Raw genomic sequence first — 23,314 nt, forward strand, 5'->3', positions numbered from 1 at the left:
AGGGTTTTTTGTGTCTCTATCTCCTTCAGTTCTGCTCTGATCTTAGTTATTTCTTGCCTTCTGCTAGCTTTTGAATGTGTTTGCTCTTGACCCTGAACCACTTTCTAACAGCTTGCACCCAGGGGGCAGGGATATAGCTGTGGCTCTGACCCTGGAGGGCAGGGTGCAGAACTGGCATGGCTCCAGGGAAGAAGGGGAACCCCAAAGGTTGAGGCCCCAGAGAATAGGGCACAGCTGCAATTTGGAACCTAGAATCAACAGGACACAGTGGCAACGTCAGCCCTGGGAGGTGAGATGTCACACACTAGGTACTCTTGATGCTGGGACTGTGACACTCAGCAATAGCCCAGGTTCTGTGCAGCCAGGTGCAGCACTATCAAGAACCCAGAAATGGCAAGGCACAGATGTGGCCCAGGGGACAGGGAGCAGTACAGCGTCACTCTACTGCCTGGGGAGGTGGGGCTTCTCAGCAGCTCAGATTCTGAGTTCCTAGTCCTGTTCTAGGGAGGAAAGGCCCTGTGGCCATTTGACCTGTAGGAGAGAGGCACAGCTCATCCAAGGCTTTGATTACCTGGAAGTAAGATACTGTATCAGCTTGACCCTAAAATATACAGCTACATGGGTTGGATGAGGTGCTAGTTCCCTGAGAGGCAGGGTACAGTGTCGGCTATGGCACTGGGTAAGACAGCTGCTCTAGTGTGCCAGAGGGTTGGGCCATCCGGGAGGATAGGGTGTTGCATTAATGTGGTGTCTGGGATTAGTTTGATGCTGTGGATCCCCAGTGAGAGAATCACTTCAGCTCAGGCTTTGAAGGGCAGGATACACCAAAGTCTGGGATGCAGGGGATGGAGCAGCTTCAGGGTAACTTGGAGCATAGCACTAGCTAAATTCAGGGATTGGGGGCTACCAGGTAGCTGTGCTGCAGTGATGGCAAAGCCTCCAGGATGGAGGGGTGCAATGACTACCCATCCCTGGAACAGGATGCACAGTAGCCGTGGCTCTGGTTGCAACACAGTAGCAGCTCAGGCAGGGGACTGGGGTAAGGCACAGTGTCAGTTTCTTCTCTGGGAGTAGCACAGAATGTATACTCTGGGGAGCTCCCTAAGCTGGGCTCAGAGCCTGTGAGGACTGCAGGAATCTCTAGTAGCAAAGACTACAGGTATCCATAGTAGTGATGGGAGCTGTTAGTGGCCTTCTGCTTACCTTTTTCCTGCAGAGAGAAATACCTCCTGGGTCCAGGCTGATCCCCAAATAGGGGCTGAGATCATCCTTGGCAGAGGCAAAGTTTCCTTTTCTTCTCTTTGTGGCCGTCCTGGGTTTCTGTGCTGTACAGGATTTCTCCTACTCCTTTGCAGTTCTCCAGGGCTCTCCTTTATTTATTTTGGTTGAAATGTGGTTTTTTCATTTGTTGGGCTTGGTTTTATTTATGGAGGAGAAGAGTGCTAGGAACTTCTAATCGGCCATTTTAGCAATGATCCCATGTGCTATGTAGAATTATGCTATTTAGTCTCTAAATATTTGAAGATTTTCCAAAGATCTTTCTGTTACTAATTTCTAATTTAATTTAATTTTGGTCAGAGAATACACTTTGCATGGCTTGAATCGTTGTAAAATGTATCTAATGTTTTAAAAAATGACTATGTATATGTGTATCATTTAAGAAAACAATAGTATGTACTGTATATACTATTTTGTATATACAGAATATTTTCTTACCTTTTTTAATTTACAGACCATACTTTTATATATACAGACCATTTTCATAAAGCAATATATTGTGGACATTTTCTTATGTCAAATATTTTCTAAAGCATGACTTTGAAAAAATAACTTTTTTACAGAACTAATATATTTTTGTGGTTCAGAAATCAAAACAATATAAAAAGATATACATTGAGAAATTTTGTATTCACCCCTATTCTCATTCATGTTAATCTCACAGTATTAGTTTCAGGGGAATCTGTCTTGCATTTTTCTATACAAACACAAGCAAATTTACTCTTATTTTTGTACTCTTACACAAAAAGTGAACACCATGACACTTAGTCATTGAATATGGATGTGTATAATTATTTAATACATATTGATGAATTTTTCCAATTTTAAGAAAAGCTGAATATCTTCTCTGTGCTGAGCACTGTGCTGGCCAATGCTGTAAGTATTATTTAGTTTTGATAACAGCTGTATTGTATCATAGAAACATCAACCCACTTTATAAATGATTGACTTTATATAAGCTGTATAAGCTGATGTTTTATATATGTGTTATTTCTTTTGAAGTCTCAAAGAACCTTATTTTATTCATCTTTGTATTCTTGGTACTGAGCGTATAGTAGATCCTTAATAAATATAGCTGTGTGAATAAATTAATTTTTTAGTTCAGTTAGTTCGTGTTGTAAATAATGAGGACTTTGGGGCTAAATGTTTTTACCCTTCATGTCCATTATATCTAACTACAGAATGTTACATGGTAAATAGGGGAAAGTTCAGCAGATGAGCACGTAGTTGTATTGAGGAGGTTAGTCACGCTTCTTTTGAAATCTTGCGTTGTGATGTGGTAGAAAAATCAAATTCAGAGGAGTGTTATGGGCCTAGGTGTAGATTCTCTCTGAGCTGTTTTGTGGGTGATGAAATGGGAATGAAATGTCAAGTGAAAGTACTCTAACATAGGCTTTACCAGTGAGGATGTGATAAGCACTGGGTTCCTTTCTCCCTTATTTCTTCAGATTTGGCTCTAGGCCCAGCAGGTAATTTGAGTGTAAACTCAGGAGCCTATTCATATCCACCAAGTCCACACTATACAGCCTGGTGTCCAGGGTACATAACAGAGATAGGAGTTTGCAGGTGAGGATGAGACTTGAATAATTCTCCCACAACTGGTTCTCATTGCCTAGGAACTGGGCACGGTGCTTTACCTGTAATCCTCACAAACCATTACTCAATAAGTATTATTATCTTTGTTTTGAAAATAAGGAAACTACAAATCTGCATGTTCGGCACATGTATCTCAGAACTTAAAGTATAATAAAAAAATTTAAAGAAGAAAATAAGGAAACAGATCCGAAAGAGTCAAAATGCTTATCTGAGGACGTGGATAAAAGACAGGATGAAAAAATCACTATAGGTCTGTTTGGCTTCAAAGGCTTTTTTTTTTCCCCCTCCATTATATTATGTTGCTTTTTGGGATACTACGAAAACATCAACAGTTTTGAAGGATTTATTATAATAGAATCTGACCTATGCTTAATTTTCTAGAATTTTAATTTTAACTTAAATGAAAATTTGAGTTCATGAAGGGAGAAAATTATAATTTAGGTAACTGTGATAAAATTACTTTAAAGCCTTTGAATATGGCCAGGCAAAAAATAGTACATATTTTTTGAAAACAAATATTGGTTAGGAATTGAGTCCGGGATTTAGGCCAACATGAACTACATGTTTTTATCTTTACATAGAAAAGGAATCTTAGAATATAGGATCAAGCTCTTTGGGATTGTTTTGACATCAGTGTATTATTATGTGGACTCCTGGAAGGTAGCATCTTGTGCCTGAAAACATTGAAGCTGGGGATTTCTCTCGTGTGCTCTGCTATGTTTATATTAGGTTATGTATGGCAGTTTGGCACTTTGTTTTGCAGATGTTCGTAATGTACAGTCTTAAATCTTGTTTCTATTTCTGGCACGCTTTTAAGTATGACTCATGTTTTCTTGAGGCCATTCTAAAAATACAGCTAGTTTCAAGCGTTAATGTAAAGTATACCACAGATACCACATAGCACTGCATGATGCTTGCTTTCAGTAGTTTAATGCAATTTCCTGACACATTAAATATAGACATGCTTTTTGACAAAATACACTATACTAAAACATGAATAAGTGAAAGTTGGATTTTCTTTGAGAAGTAGATCCTCCGATAACAATATTCATTACAAAATAAATTTGAAATTTTAATAAAAGGAATAAAACATATCATTGATACCACCAAAAAGAAGTAGAACTATTGGCCGGAACAGCAAGTCCACTAAATTTGATGTAGCCCTGAGAGGTCCACACTTATAGGGAAAGTCTTGCACCTGAAGCTGGACACCTGTTGAAAAGCTTTTGATGGGTCTGTAGAATATAATGACTGAAATACAAGTTTTGGACTTAAACAACTTAGGTGTAAATCTTGGTTTATGGACTTACCAACTATAGACAAATGATAATACATTTCCAATTTTGATTTTCTTATTGTAAAATGGGAGTAATGAGTATTTAACAAACCCAGCATTTACTATTATTAGACAGTGTTCTAAGTGCTTAATATAATCCTCTTTACAACTTTATAAGTAAGTACAATTATATCTATTATACAGATGATGAAAGTGAGCAGAGAGGTTAAGTAACTTGATTAAGTTTACATAGCTAGTAAATAGTAGAGCTGGAATTTGAACCCAGCCAGTCTGTCTTGGATCTGTGTCCTTATACAATAGGTCTGCTGCTTTCTAGAATTGTTATGAGATCCTATATGAAAAATCATTTGTATGTTTACCTGTTAATTGATAGGAATGCAATAAATTATGACCATTATTAGTATTGTTATTGGGGGAGAATAAAAGCAGGGAAAATATATGTTCTTTGTAAAGGTATGCCATAGACTACAAGGCCAGCCATGGGATTCAGAAGTAGCTTATATGTATTAAGAAACTTATGTAAAATTGGAATGTGATGATGAGAGCCTTAGATATCCTGACAACTCCTACAGGCTTAATCTAAAGGTATAACTTATTCTCTACTGATTTCCTCCCTAAAAGTTTTATCTTTCAGAAGGTAAAGGAAATAGAGAGAAACTCTTTCTCTGGGCTTAACTGTGACAAACTCATTAGTGGTGTGCAGGCAACAGAGGCATTGAGAAAAAATAATGACTACACAGTGTTTCTCAGCTATGCTGCCACTGACATACTGGGCAGGATGAGACTGTCTTGGTCATTGCATTTACCATCACAAAATATCAGTGGTGTATCAAATTATTTCTCATTCCCCAAAGCTTTGCAACAACTCAGAGTACTCCCAGACATTTTCCAAATGCCTCCTGGCAGGTCTAGAATGGTAGCAGTATGGTCACCAGTTGAGAACCACTGTTGAGTGGTAAGAATAAAGGAAGGACTGAGACTAGTCAGATGTGCCTTAGGGCAGTGTTTCTCAGTACATGTGCATCATGCTGAAGTGGAAGACACTCCCATGAGCATGAACAAGATTATGCATAATTCCCAGGGCTCTAGCTTTAAATAACTCCATGCTTTTCTCTTCTATTTAAGAAAGTACTCTGGTGTATAAATGGCTCTATTATTAGGGCTATAACTTCACTTCTGCTCCAGTTTGCTTCAAAAAATGAAAAGAGAAGTTATTCCTAAACATCAGCACTTTATTATACAGCAAATTTATGAGGGGCAGGCCTCACATTTGATTAGGAACTGCTACCTTAAATTTTAAAAATCTTGAAAATGAATATGGTTCCAAGGTCAAAACATTCTAAACGAACTGGAAGTATAGAACTAAATTGAGACTCTCTAATTATAAATAGTTACCAATAGTTATAAATAATAAAAGGTGGAAGGAAGTTAAAGGAACCAACTTGGCTTTACCTTCTAGAACTTTACAAATTTTGGATTTTAAATTATCAAGTCCAGGTAATGGAAGGTGAGGCACATTGCCAAAGTTGAATACAAAGTGACACAAAACTGTGAGAGTACTATAGAGAATGCCTGTGGCCAAATTAAGCTGAGATTTATGAAAATGTAAAGAAAAAATACTTTTTTCCCGAAGTATTTAAGTTTTTTATTATATGTTTGATATCAGAGTAGGAAGAGGTAATAGATTTGCAGCATGGGGAACGTTGTATAGTTTTACTAATAAAGAAGTTAAGGCGTCTTAACTCTTATTTTGTTTCATCCTTAAGCAGCAAGGAGGCTGACTTGTCTTGAAGCAAGAAATAATAGACTGTATATTACAAAGATTGATTTAAGCTTCAAGCAGAAAAGAAAATAGATAAAAGGGCATGTGATAGTTATAGATAAGATTAACTCTCTAGACTCAGGCCAGTTGCATGCTAGCATCATGAAACTACCTAATAGAGTGCTCAAAAGTATAGGTCTTAGAGCAGTATTTTTCAATCTGTTTTTCTTTATTGCTCTCCTGTGGGTGTTTTCTCCCTATCATTATTCCTTCTTAACCCCATGAAATTTGAATACTATAGATATGTTATATATCTGTTTATGTACTGTGCCCTTTTAGAGATGGAGCCTCACTCTGTCGCCCAGGCTGGAGTGCAGTGGCGTGATCTTGGCTCACTGCAACCTCCGCTTCCTGGGTTCAAGTGATTCTTCAGCCTCAGCCTCCTGAGTAGCTGAGACTACAGGCTTCCTCATGTTGGCCAGCCTGGTCTTGAACTCCTGACCTCAGGTGATCCACCTGCCTCGGCCTCCCAAAGTGCTGGGATTACAGGTGCCTGGCCGAGGACCACAAACTATTATAACATCTAAACATTTTTTTCAAGTCCCCCTTCTAGGAACCAACTTTTATCCCACGAGGGATGCATGTCTTAGGGATTTTATCCCACTAGGGATGCATGTCTTAGAGGATTTGTAAAAACAAGAGAGAAACCAAACCGTTCTACTGAGTAATTAGTCTCAGACATATGGGCATTCGTTCTGGGGAGATTATAATATGCTTTAGTGTGACCCCAGTGACATGATAAACCAAACAATTTGCCCAAAACCTGTCCTTGATCTTCCTACCAGGATAATGAAAATCAGAAAATTATCTTTTCCAGTGATTAAATGTTTTCTTTCTTTGGGGTAGGGGAGTACAGGAGAGACTACCCTAACAATATTGTGCTGTCAGAGGAGGAGAAGCACTAGATATTTAGTCCTAGGCTTTCTTAGTTGGATCTTGGAACTAATCTGTGACCTCAGTGGGTGATAAAACAAAGTTTAACACGTATGGAGTATTGACTACATGTAGAGGACTACGTGCTCGCAAATGAGACGTTCCGATAAATCCTGCTCTTGCAAATGAAGCAGGGCATTCCTGGTAAGTCCTGCTCTTGCAAACGAAGCAGGGTGTTCCTTCCCTGCAAGCAGGGAGGACAAAGGAGCCAGCTGCTAACAGCAGACTCTGGGGGCTTGTTTATGTGTAAACATCTTGAAAATCCAGAAAGTCAGGGAAAGGTCAGAAAAACAACAATGTGTCTTTTGACTTGGCAACATTCCACAAACGACTGTATAAAATAAAGCAGAGCCCACCATTTGAAGTGGCCACCATGTTTGTCTTGTCTTGTGTTGTCTTGTGTGTTCATTCCTTTGTTTAGGAAACACGCAGACCCCAACAACTACATACAAAAGACGTTATGTAATATAGATGTCTGTGTCTGTCTGTATAAAATGCAACATAATAAACACTGTAACCCACATCTAATGTAAGAGCTACAATATTACCAATATCCTTGAAGCTATACATGAGAATTTCTTTGATTCCATGGCCACTGCTTTTACCCAGGTATCCAGTTATCATCAACTTACCATTCTCTTGCCATTTTGCTTTTTCAAGTACTGTTTTGTCACATATGTATCTATTTCTAAAGAATTCATTTGCTAGTTTACTGAGATTTATCAAAATGGTATTGTATTATACATGATTTATTCCTTTTTTTCACTCAATATTACACCTTTAAGTGTTAAACATATCATTGGAAGTGGGGGTCTTTTATTCTGTTTTTGTTGCGTATAATATTCCATTCTGTGTATTTATTCATTGTCCTCTCTCCAGTTTTATTTTGGACCATTCTGCTCTGAGTATTCTACGTGTCTCCTGATGTATAAGGTTATGAGTTTTTCTTTTATACCCAGGAATGGACTCACTGGGTGATTTACATATGAGCAAAAACGAACTAATTATATTAATTTAAACATGTTAGAAAATGCTTAGTTAGAAGATGAGCACACTGATGGGGTAATTTAATAGTAGACTTGGAAGGGCATTGCATGGGGTGGTCTTCTATTCACAAAAGAGTTTGGTATAAAATAGACTTAAATAGTTAATTCTAAGGAAGTAGTTTTAAGTCTGCATCAAATTTTCTAACCATGATCTTACAACCCATTACCAACTTAAGTTGTAGTATGCTTTCCTCAGATTTTCTAAGACTATAATAATCATTAACTATCTGGGATGATTTGGTCTTATCTCTCTTTTAGAACAAAAAGATTGGACTATAACATTGTGATTGAAGTAATCAAATCAGTTCCTCAAATCATCCTTGACAATAGCTTTTATTTCTTTAGGAACAGTTATAGGTTATTATTCAAGTGTTATGGAAAGCTTTCAAGTAAGGAATATGTAGTTCTTTGTGAGATCATAAACTTAATCTTGTTTTAGCATTGACAGTAATGGTTTTATTGTAAACTATGTGAAAATTCACCAGGTGTCTATATGTTTGTCCAGATAAACATATGTATATGTTTATATATATTTATATATGTATGTTTATAAACACATACACAGATAAACGTATATTTTATATACATTTATATATATATAAATATGTCCACATTACTTGGAGATTTATATTATAAGTAATACTTAAATTTGCACTTCATTTTCTCTTTTTTCTTTATAGTTTCAGACTCCCTGGCTCAATCTGTAGTTCAGCATCTAAGATGGATAATGCAGAAGGATCTTTTGGGGCAAGATGTCTTTCTAATAGGACCTCCTGGGCCTCTTCGACGCTCTATTGCTATGCAGTACTTGGTGAGCAGTTAATTCTTGTCAATTTCTAAGGGTCTTAACTTTGTAAGCTATGAAATAAAATAAGATTAAGAATTTATAAGAAATATCAGAATTAGTCATTATTTGAAACAAATGCTGACATCAAAGAGTTATTTGTTTATAAAGTGTTTGGCATAAGTTATTTGGGAGTCAAATGTATATTTACCTTTCATAGCTTTAGCAAATTTTTACTGTGACTAGAAAGTCCCCCACTTCCAGTAGAAAAGAGATATAAATTCAGGCAATGAGTAGCAGATAGAATCAGCAAGTCTGAAGTTAACAAAACAAAAGTTGGTATTATACTGTTTAGTGAACATTCCCTTATCTCAGGCTCACATTTTAAAACGCCAGACAATTCCCTTGACTTTTGGAAGTTATGCAGTCTTTAAAGGAAGCCTAAGGTCTGTAGAGTATCTCTTCTGTGTTACATATCTCTTTGTGTTTTCTTTAAATAGATGAGAAAACAAGTTCACAGAGGCTAAATAACTCACTCAAGCTTTATCCAGCTGGTAAATAACAGAGCTAAAGTTGAAATCCCATGTTTCCCCTTTCTGACATGTTGTCCTCTTAAACATTTACAGTTCTTTGAGAACTGTTGTTAAGTGAATTGAAGCTGAAATCTCAACCCAAATAAGAAAATTTGCAAATTGTGGCCAGGCACAGTGGTTCATACCTGTAATCCCAGCACTTTGGGAGGCCGAGGTGGGTGGATCACCTGAGGTCAGGAGTTTGAGACCAGCCTGGCCAACATCGTGAAACCTCGGCTCTACTAAAAATATAAAAATTAGCAGGGCATGGTGCTGGGTGCCTGTAATTCCAGCTACTCAGGAGGCTGAGGCAGGAGAATTACTTGAAGTTGGGAGGTGGACATTGCAGTGAGCCAAGATCGTGCCACTGCACTTCAGCCTGGGCGACAGAGTGAGACTCCATCTCAAAAAACAAACAAACAAACAAAAAACAAACAAACAACAAAAAAAGAAAATTTACAAGTGTTTTCCACTATTTTGTCAGTATTAGTAGGCATTACCCTAATGATTAATGGAAGAATGCCACCAGACGAAGCTGTGTTCTGAAGACATTTTTTAGGATGAAGAGAAGAACCTTACTTAAACTTAAGTTCCTTGTATTATTTGCTATGAAATGATTGATTTCTATGCTACTGAAATCTACCTTGTACACTCTTTTATTTCAGTGGTGAATCTTCTTTGGTACTTCAAAAATCGTGTGGGGCAGAAATAATAAATACATGAATAAATCAGAGCCTAACTTGCACTCGCTCATTGCTTTCTTATCTTTTATTTATCCCTAGAACTAGTTTGTGAGGTAAAATGTGCCACTGTAGAGCCATCCTCACTTTATTAATATATAAGATAAAAGTGTCTTATCTAAGAATGCTGAGTCAGGTACTGAGAATTACAGATCTAGAGCCTTTTTTTTTTTTTTTTTTGAGCTGGGGTTTCGCTCTGTCCCCTAGGCTGCAGTGCAGTGGCTTGATCTTGGCTCACTGCAACCTTTCCCTCCTGGGTTCAAGTGATTCTCCTGCCTCAGCTTCCCAAGTAGCTGGGACTACTGGCGTGTGCCACCACACCTGGTTAATTTTTCGTGTTTTTAGTAGAAATGGGTTTTACCATTTTGGGCAGGCTGGTCTCCAACTCCTGACCTCATGATCTGCCTGCCTCTGCCTCCCAGAGTGCTGGGATTACAGTCACCGTGCCCAGCCAAGCCTTTTTCATTTTAAGATGTGCACTTGCTACCTTGCTTATTTCAAAGACCACAATATCTCACTGAGATTTTGTTTTTGGCAAGGCTTTGAGCTTACTGAGAATGTGAAATGAGAGGAACTAAGAGATTATGAGAAGTCTGGTTGGTTAAAAAATGCAGCATAGGTTTGTTAGTGTGAAACCTGTGTCTTTAAAAAAGAAACCAGTAACACTCTCACTTTAAATTGTGGAATGGAGCTGAGGCAACCTTAAGCTGTGGCTACACATAAGAAAACTTAATACTAGCCTATGCCACCTTGCACACTGCAGTGAGTACTGTTGCCCCTAACAGCCTATGTATAGTGATAGCCAGAGTGGATGAGATCTTTAAAGGCAGAGAATTTGGGACAAGCATGTTAAACCATGAGAAAATGAATAGGAATAATTTCATGGTTGTGTTTATTTTATACTTAACTCATATAAAAGGACTTTGGTAGTTTGTTCGAAAAAATCATACCACTCCTCCCTCCTCCATCTGCTGCTCCTGGGGCTGTTTGTGAATGTACTCGTGCCTCTTTTGTGAATCAGCACTTGAGGAGACTTTGGTGCTGTCATGGCTGATGAAGAGCAAAGGAAGCTGAGGATAATGATCATGTAGCAGTTCAGGGTGTAACTCTGTGCAATTTAACAGTAAGAGACATATGTAACTTTGTCAACCAGTGGAAGCCTATTGTAAATGAAAGGGTTTTTCTTTGAGGGAGATCACATCCAGTCAGTCATGAAGCAGACATAAAGGTACTAGTGATGTGTTCCAGAAGCAAGAAGTAAATACCTGCCAACAAGAGACATTGCTACTCTACTCTAAAATTGTGCTCTCTCAGCCAATTCATTTGTTTTTAGGGAAACATCCTTTGGTATCACCACGTCTTTGCCACTGCTCTGCATTTCCTCCATTTAAAAATGTTTCCTCCTTTTAGGCTAGGTGCAGTGGCTCATGCCTGTGATCCCAACACTTCCGGAGGCCGAGGTGGGCAGACCACTTGAGGTCAGATGTTCGAGATCAGTCTGGCCAACATGGTGAAATCCCGTCTGTACTAAACAATACAAAAATTAGCCAGGCATGATGGCACATGCCTGTAGTCCCAGCCACTCTGGAGGCTGAGGCACGAGAATTGCTTGAACCTGGGAAGCAGAGGTTGCAGTGAGCTGAGATCACACCACTGCACAACAGTCTGGGTGACAGAGTAAGACTGTCTCAAAAAAAAAAAAAAAAGAAAAAATATTTTTTTTCCTCCTTTACATACATAAAGTTATGTAACATGGGGACAAGCACGTTAAAGAAGACGTAAATTACAACAATATGTTTTTATCAGTAGCATATGGAGATAGGATGGAGAAAAAAATCCCCTTGTATGGCAGTATCCCTTTTTGCCATTAATGGCATGTTCATTCCCATTTTCTGTTAGGCTTCAGTAAATCAGTTTGTTCCCTATGTTTAGTAAAAACTTACTGTGTGCCTTATTTGATTAGAGAATGTCATTGTTTTTACTTCAACATTGTAAAACCAAAGATAACGTTAAAAACTTTTTGTACATGATTATAGGGCAAAAGACTTCTAAGGATGGATAAATTACCTTGAAACAGAAGAATTCTGCATAGTTTCCCCTTCAAATCTCATTTTTTTTTTATTTTTTTCTCCTCCTCCTGCTCCTTCTCCTCCTTCCTTTTCCTCCTCCTTTTTCTTCACCTTCCTCTCCTTTTTTTAAATCCTTGTTTTACTTCTCTTACGACTATGCATGTGTGTTTACCTTCTGTTTACCTGATTATTTGTTTTTGTTTTTGTTTTTTTCTTGACATTGAGTCTTGCTTTGTTGCCCAGACTGGAGTACAGTGGTGTGATCTCGGCTTACTGCAACCTCAACCTCCACCTCCTGGCTTCAAGCAATTCTCCTGCCTCAGCCTCTCGAGTAGCGGGGACTACAGGCATGCACCACCATACCTGGCTAATTTTTGTATTTTTAGTAGAGACAGGGTTTCACCATGTTGGCCAGGCTGGTCTCGAACTTCTGACCTCAAGTGATCCGCCCACTTCGGCCTCCCAAAGTGCTGGGATTACAGGTGTGAGCCACCATGCCTGGCTGATTATTGGTATTTTTACCTTGTTTTCACATTTGGTAAAGTACCTGACATACTGTATACACTTGGCAAACATTGATCCATGAAATAAATTAATCTATATCACCCCTTTAAAAAAGATGAACATTACTTATAGAAATGGCTATAGTTTGTGGGCAAACAAAATAGTAATACTGTCAAATTATTGCTCATTATATTTGGAAATAATTCTACAGGAAAAATTAAGGTTTGTAAAATTGAATTTTGATTATTATTGCTTAAGTAGTAGGATCGAGTGCCATAGAAGAAGAGCTCTGAGGAGAATATGTAGATATTTTGATTAACGTTCAATTTATTTATTTTTTCTCAAAGCTTAGACTCAACAAGTTTCAATCCAGAATTAGGTTTAAAAATGCACTTCTCAAGGGCAGTGGCATTGTCAGATAACTTGTTCCAAATCATATGCTGGAAATTTGATTTTATTTTTGGAATAATTTCATTCTCTTCTCTACAGGAGCTGACCAAACGGGAGGTCGAATACATTGCCCTGTCAAGGGACACCACTGAAACTGATCTCAAACAGCGACGAGAGATCCGTGCAGGCACAGCTTTTTACATTGATCAGGCAAGTTTTATCACACTCTAGCCCGTGACTGTGTACTCCAGGTATATACAGATTGACTTTCTAAGTAGAAAGAGAGTAGCTCGTATAACAGTAAAAGATGTACTGTGCTCTCTCTAGACAGATTTAATTTAGATTTCTAGTTTCACTGTTCTTGGAAATGTCTTCTTGGTTTCGTACTAAATGAGAAATCCTAGATGAATTAATGGTTCTAAAATGTTAAAGATCAATATGCTGATTTCATAATTTTAAATTGTTTCCTACTACTTGCCTATAGAAATTTGATTTCTTAAAAAATGAATTAAGGAGATTTGATATAGGAAATTCTCTAGCACATTTATGAAAGTATTTTCAATCTATAGGTCACTTGAGTAAAGGAGTATTAAAGGTAGTGAAAGTATACACTCACAGAAACTATAGATTTTTCTCTGGTGGGAGAGTGTCTTAGGTAGAAATTACCAACTAACAGAATGTTTTATGAATATTATAATGAAACTTGTTTTACACTTCTTCAAATACATGGTTTAAAATATTGTTCTTAGGAATATTTAATAGAAAAAGGATAGAGCCTATAAATAAGCAATTCATAAAGTATTTCAAATATTCAATAATTTCATGAAAAGATGGTTGACTTTCTTATTTACAAAAATAAAAATTAAAAGACTGTGAGCTGCTATTTTTCTTTTACCTCTCAGAATGGCAAAGATTAAAGAATTTGCTAATGTCAGTGTTGATGAGGAAGAAGAGATGAGGAAACAGCATTGCTGTTGATGGCAGCAGAAATTAATGCAATTTAAAAAGAAAGTTTGGCAGTATTTATCAAAAGAAAAGAAATTACACATGCATTTGGACCCAGCAGTTATGTTTCTAGAACTTTTACTCAAGTGTATTCACATAAAACATGAACAGTTATATGTACAAGGATGTTTAATGTAACATTGTTGGAAATTGTATAAAACTGTGAATGAACAGAGTGATGTACACTTAAAGAGATTAATAATGGTAAGTAGGATACTCTTTAGTTATTAAAAAGAATGAGATAAATGTGTAGCTACTGATAGGAAAGACGTGCAGGATATATTAAGTGAAAAAAAATAAAGTTAGAAGACAATATATGTACTGTGATCCCATTTGTGGTAAAAAGAAGACAAGCAATGCATATATGTTTGTTTATACATTGAAAACTTCCAGAAGGATGCACAAGGAGTGGTTAACAGAGTGTACATAAAGTATGTTACAAAAGTGTGAGCTGGAGTCTGGAGTAGGATAAGGAAGAGACTTTTGTAGTTCTTTAAATTTGAAGCTTTAGCGTGGGCACACAATTTCGTTATAATTAAAAGACTGTAATTGTGAAAAAACACTGAGTGGAAAGTTTTTGAGGAACAGGATATTCACATGGCCTCGTGTTGCTTATTAATTATAACAGAAAAAAATGCACTTAAAATGGAGAGATTTGGCAGACACTACCTTAAATGATGGCCTTCAAAAAACTTTAGCATCGTCTAGTGGGAATGTCTGAGAAGTTCAGATTTCCCATGATTAAAAAGTAATCCTTCTCAGACAAAGCACATAAACAAATTTTAAAGGAACCCATTTTGTTTACATAATGCCAAAGGTTCACTTCATAGATTACTTCTGATTACAAATGAGAGAAAATAATGTACCTTTATAATGATGAGATCTGGCATTTGCTCCATTAACCAACTCATACAACATAATTATCAATAGTGGGAGGAGCTTACATGATGTGAATGCTGATGTGATTCAATGAGGGTTTACCTCTGCAGGGTAAGAGTACTACAACAGGTTTACTAAGAGTACTACAGCATTACCAATGTAGTACCCTTACTAAAAACATTTAACATTAGTAATCAGACTCATCTAGAATGTGTGATATTCTGTAAGACAACGACTTGGACTCCTAAAAAATGTTCAATGTCCTAAAAGTCAAAACAGGCAAGGAATGGTTCCAGATTAAAAGGTTGGGGAGGGAAGATGATTTAGTTTCTTTATTACACAGTAGTATAGATAGTGTAGATAGCCATTTTTGTGTTTGTCTTTTAGATTCAAAGTTATTATATTAAAATGTAAAGTAAAAATTTTAATTTATAGTCAAATTTTAAAACAAAGAATAGAATTATCAGATATAATTCTATAGTATAATTTTACCAGGGAATTTTTAAAGAACTGTTTGTGCAAATAGAGCCCTCGGAAATAATACCAGACATCTACAACCATCTGATCTTTGACAAATCTGACAAAAACAAGAAATGGACAAAGGATTCCCTATTTTATAAATGTTGCTGGGAAAACTGGCTAGCCATATGTAGAAAGCTGAAACTGGATCCCTTCCTTACACCTTATACAAAAATTAATTCAAGATGGATTAAAGACTTAAATGTTAGACCTAAAACCATGAAAACTCTAGAAGAAAACCTAGGCAACACCATTCAGGACATAAGCATGGGCAAGGACTTCATGACTAAAACACCAAAAGCAATGGCAACAGAAGCCAAAATTGATAAATTGGATCTAATTAAACTAAAGAGTGTCTGCACAGCAAAAGAAACTACCATCAGAGTGAACAGGCAACCTACAGAATGGGGGAAAATTTTTACAATCTACCCATCTGACAAAGGGCTAATATCCAGAATCTACAAAGAACTTAAACAAATTTACAAGAAAAAAATCAAACAACCCCATCAAAAACTGAGCGAAGGATATGAACAGACACTTCTCAAAAGAAGACATTTATGCAGCCAACAGACACACAAAAAAATGCTCATCATCACTGGCCATCAGAGAAATGCAAATCAAAACCACAATGAGATACCATCTCACAGCAGTTAGAATGGTGATCATTAAAAAGTCAGGAAACAACAGGTGCTGGAGAGGATGTGGAGAAATAGGAACACTTTTACAGTGTTGGTGGGACTGTAAACTAGTTCAACCATTGTGGAAGACAGTGTGGTGATTCTTCAAGGATCTAGAACTAGAAATACTTTTTGACCCAGCCATCCCATTACTGGGCATATACCCAAAGGATTATAAATCATGCTGCTATAAAGACACATGCACAGGTATATTTATTGCAGCACTATTCACAATAGCAAAGACTTGGAACCAACCCAAATGTCCATCAATGATAGACTGGATTGAGAAAGGTGGCACATATACACCATGGAATACTATGCCTTCATAAAAAAGGAAGAGTTCGTGTCCTTTGTAGGGACATGGATGAAGCTAGAAACCATCATTCTGAGCAAACTGTTGCAAGGATAGAAAACCAAACACCGCATGTTCTCACCCATAGGTGGGAATTGAACAATGAGAACACTTGGGCACAGGGTGGGGAACATCACACACTGGGGCCTGTCGCGGGATGGGGGGGAGTGGGGAGGGATAGCATTAGGAGATATACCTAATGTAAATGAAGAGTTAATGTGTGCAGTACACCAATATGGCACATGTATACATATGTAACAAACCTGTACACTGTGCACATGTACCCTAGAACTTAAAAGTATAATAATAGTAATAAAATACGTATTAAAAGAAAAGGTGGAAAGAGTGAGGAAATGGGAATTTTAAATTCTAATTTAAAAACAGCTGTTTGTGCTCATGTACATTACCTATAAATGGTAATAGGTTAACAACCATTACTAATAATTTTGTATCTAACGTTCCAGTTTTGTAATGGAAAATTCTCTCTTGTAGCCAAGAGGTTCTTGTATTCATCATTTTAAACATTTTTAAGACCCCTCTTGTGTTTTCTTTGTGAAGAAGTCCCTTAAAAAAATGGAATGCTTTATGAATTTGCGTGTCATCCTTGAGCAGGGGTCATGCTAATCTTCTTTGTATCATTCCAATTTTAGTATATGTGCTGCTGAAGCAAGCACTAAGTGCCTTTTGAAATATGAATCTGGATTTATATTTCTATCGTGTTGACTTTGACTCTCCATTTAATGGTATTTATTCCAAACCTAGTGATTCACATAATATCCATATTATAAAAATATATTCAAAAGCTTATATTTATTTTTAGAATGAACAATCTGCATTTTTCACGTGGTAAGAAAGGTAACAGGAAAGTCCTAATTTCTTTTTCCAGTTGGTTTACTTTTAGAAAGGGTAAATATTAATTCACAGGATCATTTCCACTGAATTTCTTTGTAAGCAGTTTGGAATAGTGGATAGAATTATTTGATTAAGGGTGTTTAATTTTTTAAATTTCATATTGGGTTCATTTTCTAAAATATATGGTCTCGTAATCCCTAAATTTTTAATACATTTAAAACTTATGTGAAAATTTAGGCTACTCAACAGTAAATCTGGAATACTGCAGTTAATACAAATAATAAATTTAAAATTCAGCATTTTTTTAAAGCATACAACTTTTGATTGCTTACATTTCTGCTCCCATGGTAGTTACACATAAGAGTGCTGTAAACCCCACACCACCCCCAACTGACAAGGCTTTAAAAAATTTGCCTGATTTTCCATACTCAGAGAAGATAAGAGTGAGGGATGGGATTTGAGTTGGAATAGTGAGGAGCTGAGTAAAGGGATTAGAAGTTGAAACAATGGCCTAAGTAGATGTGAGGAGGTAGGAATATATTTAAATGATGGTGAAAGAACTGGCTTTGTTTCGTAGAGTATGGATTTAAAAATATATTTTTAAAATGCATTTTATAACTGGCAAATAGTAAGGAAGAGAACATGGATTTTTAAATGTGTTTATTATCTTAAGGAGGGCTAAACACTTTAGCTTTTTAGAAATTGAATTGTTTTAGCAAACTAAATTTGATTATCTAAAGATTTATTTGTTGGACCATTATAGTAAATTATTTAGATGAAACTTTTGGAAATTATACAGTCCTTTGGCCATTCTAAAAAGAATATTTTTAGATGATATATATTTTACAGTTTATAAAGTTTATAAAATATTTTCAGTGTCTTATCATGGCAACATTTTATACTCTTAGGTTTTGTTGGTGAATCTTACTCATTCTGATGAGCATCAGTTATTTACTATGCTCTAATCCCACTGATAGCTTTGGGGCCTGTAATTGAGGTGCAGGAATGTTAGTCCTTTCTTTAAATTGCTTCAGATGACTTTTTGAGGTTTTATCTGATTTTCATATTTTTGTTTTATCTTATTTTCTTGCAGTTAGTGTTCCTTACTGTGCTGTTCATAATCAGGGCCTATCAGTTCCTTGCTGCTTAAAGCCATGCAGTAATGTCCTATTACACCCAGCATAAGATCCAAACCCTGTAATATGACCTACGTCATTCTGTACGATCGAATGTTTGTCTACCACCTTTCCTTTTACTCCTTGCCTTACAGGCTGCAGCTGCAGTTGCCTTCTTTTGTACTTGGTGTTTCCTCTGCTTGGTGTGAGTTTCTCTTTGTACTTTATATTCTTGCCTCCTTGTAATTCAGGTTATAAATTTCTTAGCAAAATTTGCCACTGGCCATGCCTACCCCCTTTCCAAATATACCATGCTGCACCAGCTGTCATCGTACATGTTATAATCTCCAGAGCACTTAGCACTCTCTGAACTTAACTGTTTCCCTGCTCCCATGTTTGTTGTCTCTCCTCCCCTGCTAAAATATAGCTATCTTGCTCATCTCAGACACCTAAAAACTGTCTGGAACATAAGTGACATATGTATTGATGGTAGATTTCGTCTTTGGGTAATCAACCTTATTACAATTTTAACTAAATTAAGAATAAATAGACTCTGGCCTTAATTTATTCATAAAAACACCAGGTGGCTTTTCTATGGATATTTGCCTTTTTGACATCTATTTTGAGTCGTCACAATGGATAATTTCCATTTGAATTCTAGATAGATGAACTTGCCAGTTGACTACCAGCTAGACATATATTTGTTATACTGAAAGACCTTTACATTTATTTTGTTTAAAAATTCCTTTTTACTTATTTAATATTCTTAACCATTGAATTTGATGTTTGGGCTGAAAGGACGGACAGTATTTTTATTCACTGTGATCCCTGTAACCTAGGTGACCCAATATAGGTGAAAAAATACCTGTGGCTCTCTGGTGGGTATTGGGAGAAAGTCTGGGATTTTCAGTATCGTTCACATTGTATGCACGTATGACTGATATCCAAGTTATTACGAATTGACGTATCAGCTGGAAGCTCCCAAATCCTGAGTTGTTGGTCATGGCCATTGAGCTCTTCACTAATTCTCACACAGGATAAGGATGATTGATGATAAAGCAAGAGGTTAAACTGAACTGCTACCTGTGAAGGCTAGAATTAGGTTAATAATAATATGTAATAGGGAATTTGTATTGTTTTCAAAGCAAAATTTATTTTTTCTGATTATGCAAGTCATAAATGCTCATTTGATAGATATAAATGCATATATGTGTTTGTATTTATTAACAAATATGTCTTGAATGATTGATATGTGCAAGGCACTGTCCAGATGCAGTGAACAAAAAAAAAAACCCAAAAATCTCTGTTGTTATAGAGCTTATGTTTTAGTTGGCGAAACCAAACAGTAAAGAAGGATAGCATAATAGAGTAAATGCTAAAAAGCATAGGAAAGAATTGAAAAATTACTTGCTGTATTCCTCTTCAAGACCGGCAGTATGGATATTTTCTGTATTTCTTTCTGTCTATGTGCATATCTGTTTATAATGTATAATGTATAATTTTTACAAAAATGGTATACCATGTATATAAAGTTTATAGTGTTTTTTTAAAACCTGGCATTTTATCAGATGCGTCTCCTTGTGACATTAGATATTCCTCAGAGATATGATTTTTAGTATCCGTACAATATTTCATCAGATAGGTATGCTGTTATTTATTTAACATTCCTATTTTTTCTACCTTTTTATATTATTGACCATTCAGGTTCTTTCTCACTTTTCACTAGTACAAATAACCACATCATTATTTAGAAATACATCCTAATTTGCACTTGGACAATCGGGGAAGATCTCTCTGTTTACTGTGGCCTCTGTGTTAGAACTCAAGTCTTTGCTCCTTGTTATGTTGCTGTTGTACTCAGAACAACTCTTTTCTACTTTTTTTTTTTTTTTTTTTGAAATCTTGTTCTGCCACCCAGGCTGGAGTGCAGTGGCATGATCTCGGCTCACTGCAACCTCTGCCTCCCAGGTATAAGCAATTCTCGTATCTCCGCCTCCCGAGTAGCTGGGACTACAGGTGCGCACCACCACGTTTGGGTAATTTTTGTGTTTTTTCATGGAGATATGGTTTTGCCATGTTGGCCAGGCTGGTTTTGAACTGACCTCAGGTGATCGCCTACCTCAGCCTCCCGATGTGCTGGGATTACGGGCGTCAGCCACTGCAGCCAGCCTACTTGTATAATGTTAACTGTTTGACAGATGCATGTAATTCGCTTTGAAAAAAAAAAGAGAGATGAAAAGGAAACTTTTATTGGGAGACCTATGTTGTGCTAGGTGCTTCGTATTATTGCATTTAATTCTCAGAACATCCTTAGGAGGAAGGTGACTCTTCCATCTTACAGATTAAGTAACAGGGGCTTAGAAGGTGATGGTTGTACAACTGATAAATAGCAGAGGTAAAATTTGAACCAGACTCTGTCCAATTACAACGCTCAGGTTCTTTTACCATATCATGCTACTTCCCTACAAAAATATGACGAGTTGAGTGCAGTGGCTCATGCCTGTAATTCTAACACTTGAGGAGGTCAGGTGGGTGGATCACTTGAGGCCAGGAGTCCAAAGTTACAGTGAGCTATGATTAAGTCGTTGCAATCCAGCCTGGGTAACAAAGTGAGACTCTGCTTATAAAAAAAAAAAAAAAAGTGATGATGATCATGATGACAGTGATAATAATGATCGTATTCATAACAGTAACAGCAACTAATTGTTTTTTAAGGTTGATTGTGTGCCCAAAGTTATCTGATTTAATCTGCAACACAGTCTGCGAGATAAGCACCAAAATGAGCCTTGTTTTAGACAGAAACGGAGGCTCAGTGAGTAATCTAAGTCACCCATAATAAGTAAATGGTAGAGCAACCAAAAATCAATCCGATTCTATTCTGATATGTTAAAATGAAGAACTTGAAATGTAATTTAAAAAAATTTTCTTTAGCTTCCTTAGTACTTTTACACTGTAGCTATTTTGAGTAAATTTGAAGCTTTATGGACTCTATTTTTATTTAATGTCTACATTAATAATAGTTTATGTTTTATTAGGTTCAGTTACTTTAAATTTTTTTTCCAGCACTGCTTTAACTCTTAAACTGGCACACTGTCTAATACCCCTTGAGGATATTCTTATTTAGTAAATGAGGACACAGATATCCAGATTAATTGTTTGCCTAAGGTCTTATATCAAATCAGAAGCAAATCTAGAACAGGGACTTCGATACTTTTTGATTTTAGGTCACACACCTACTTTTATCTTGAAATCTTTCATGTCCATGTGTTGAGTGGTTAAAGCTGTGATGTGAGATGGCTGGGCCAGAAGGATCTTGCTGCATTTTTTTCTGAATTCTATTTGAGAAAATTAGGTCTCTGGAAGTTCTGTAGCTTAAGGACAAGAAGAGCTCCTTATAGTTGGTCTAATTTCTACTTTGAGGAATGATTACAACTAGTCATTCCACATTAAAAAAAATACGTGTATTGCTTCTTTTTAAAAAAGATTTCAAAAAAATTATACTACAATTATTTTATGTTACAACCTGTATAGAAAAATCTTCCAACTATCTAGCCTAAATCTCTCATGCTGATAGTTAAACTTGTTCTATTCTGTTTTCATAACAAGTGTAGGCATAGATAACTAGCATCCTTCCTACAAAAATTCTTCCTAACCTTACATAACAGCATCTTTTAACTGAGTGGTTGCATGTTTATTCCATGAATGCTAATAGCCTGCTGTGAGCCAGTTTTGTACCAGTATGCCATAAAATACAGGGTTCTCATCCTTTGTAGAGCTAAGAATCCACTGGGGAGATGAAACATAGGTATGAGAGAACAAGAGTACTTTGAGGTTGTATCCCCACACTTACATGCTATGCAAATGAGGCAAAGTGGGTATTGATGTAAGGAGGTTAAGATGCTTGAGCCTCTGTTGGGCAGAAAACTTGTAACATTTACTTTTTTCTCTCCAGTTGAGTCTGAGATATATGGAATAGCACAGTATATTGTTGCTATATTACTTAATGGACTTGCCATTTGTTCTATTCAGTTGCTTATTTTTAAACTTTATTCTTTACAAATGTAGTCATATTTATAAAGTCTGATAGTACTGATTAAGTATTTTAATGATTTTATAGGCTGTTTTAAGGAAGAATCAGGAAGCAAAGTGATACTGAAATAGTAACTAACTAGTATTAGTTCTGAAAATTGAGCGTTTCAAATTTTGTTACCAAAGAGCATCTTCTCAAGATTTTCTCCTTTTGGCTAGTATTCTTATTTCTATTGTTAAAGTTTAATTTTCATATGTTCTGGGTCTACAACTATGTAACCAAAGGGCATATAGGGAGAAGATTTTAAAATCTTGGGCAATTCATTTTTGTCTATTAATTTGTTTTCTAAAAATTATACTATCCTTACCCATTTGCAATCCTCTTATAATATTCTTGCCTTTGGATTCAGTTGCACTGTAAAACATCCATTCTTGTTGCCATTTAGATAGTGTGTAAAATTAATGAATAATTTATATTGAATTAATAAGAAAAAAGGTTGGGAAGATTTTTCATTTTTTCATTTATTAATTTTTCTTTTTAGTTGACAATAGTCCATTTTCATGGGATATAGAGTGGTACTTTAATACATGTATTCAGTCCATATATTGTGGGATCATATGATAGCTCCACTTTTAAACTTTTGAAGAACCTCCATATTGTTTTTTATAATGGCTGTACTAATTTACATTCCATCAACAGTGTGTAAAACTTCTCTTTTCTCCACATCCTCATCGACATCTGTTACTTTTTGTCTTTTTCACAATAGCCATTCTAACTGGGGTGAGAGAGGTCTCATTGTGGTTTTCATTGCATTTCTCTGGTGATTAGTTGAGCATTTACTTACTGGCCATTTG

The 23,314-nt window shown here is 36.3% G+C and overlaps 1 protein-coding gene across 1 annotated transcript in view; it reads left to right on the plus strand.

Annotated features, from left to right (window-relative positions):
• VWA8 (von Willebrand factor A domain containing 8) overlaps window positions 1–23,314 on the plus strand; it is a 402,889-nt gene that overhangs the window by 31,127 nt on the left and 348,448 nt on the right. The window contains exons 3-4 of the mRNA XM_011943037.1: window positions 8,653–8,783; window positions 13,131–13,241. Of these exons, the coding sequence (XP_011798427.1) occupies window positions 8,653–8,783; window positions 13,131–13,241 (242 nt within the window). The remainder of the gene's footprint in view (window positions 1–8,652; window positions 8,784–13,130; window positions 13,242–23,314) is intronic.

This window comes from Colobus angolensis, unplaced genomic scaffold (genome assembly GCF_000951035.1).
Source record: "Colobus angolensis palliatus isolate OR3802 unplaced genomic scaffold, Cang.pa_1.0 Scaffold214, whole genome shotgun sequence".
NCBI lineage: Eukaryota > Metazoa > Chordata > Mammalia > Primates > Cercopithecidae > Colobus > Colobus angolensis.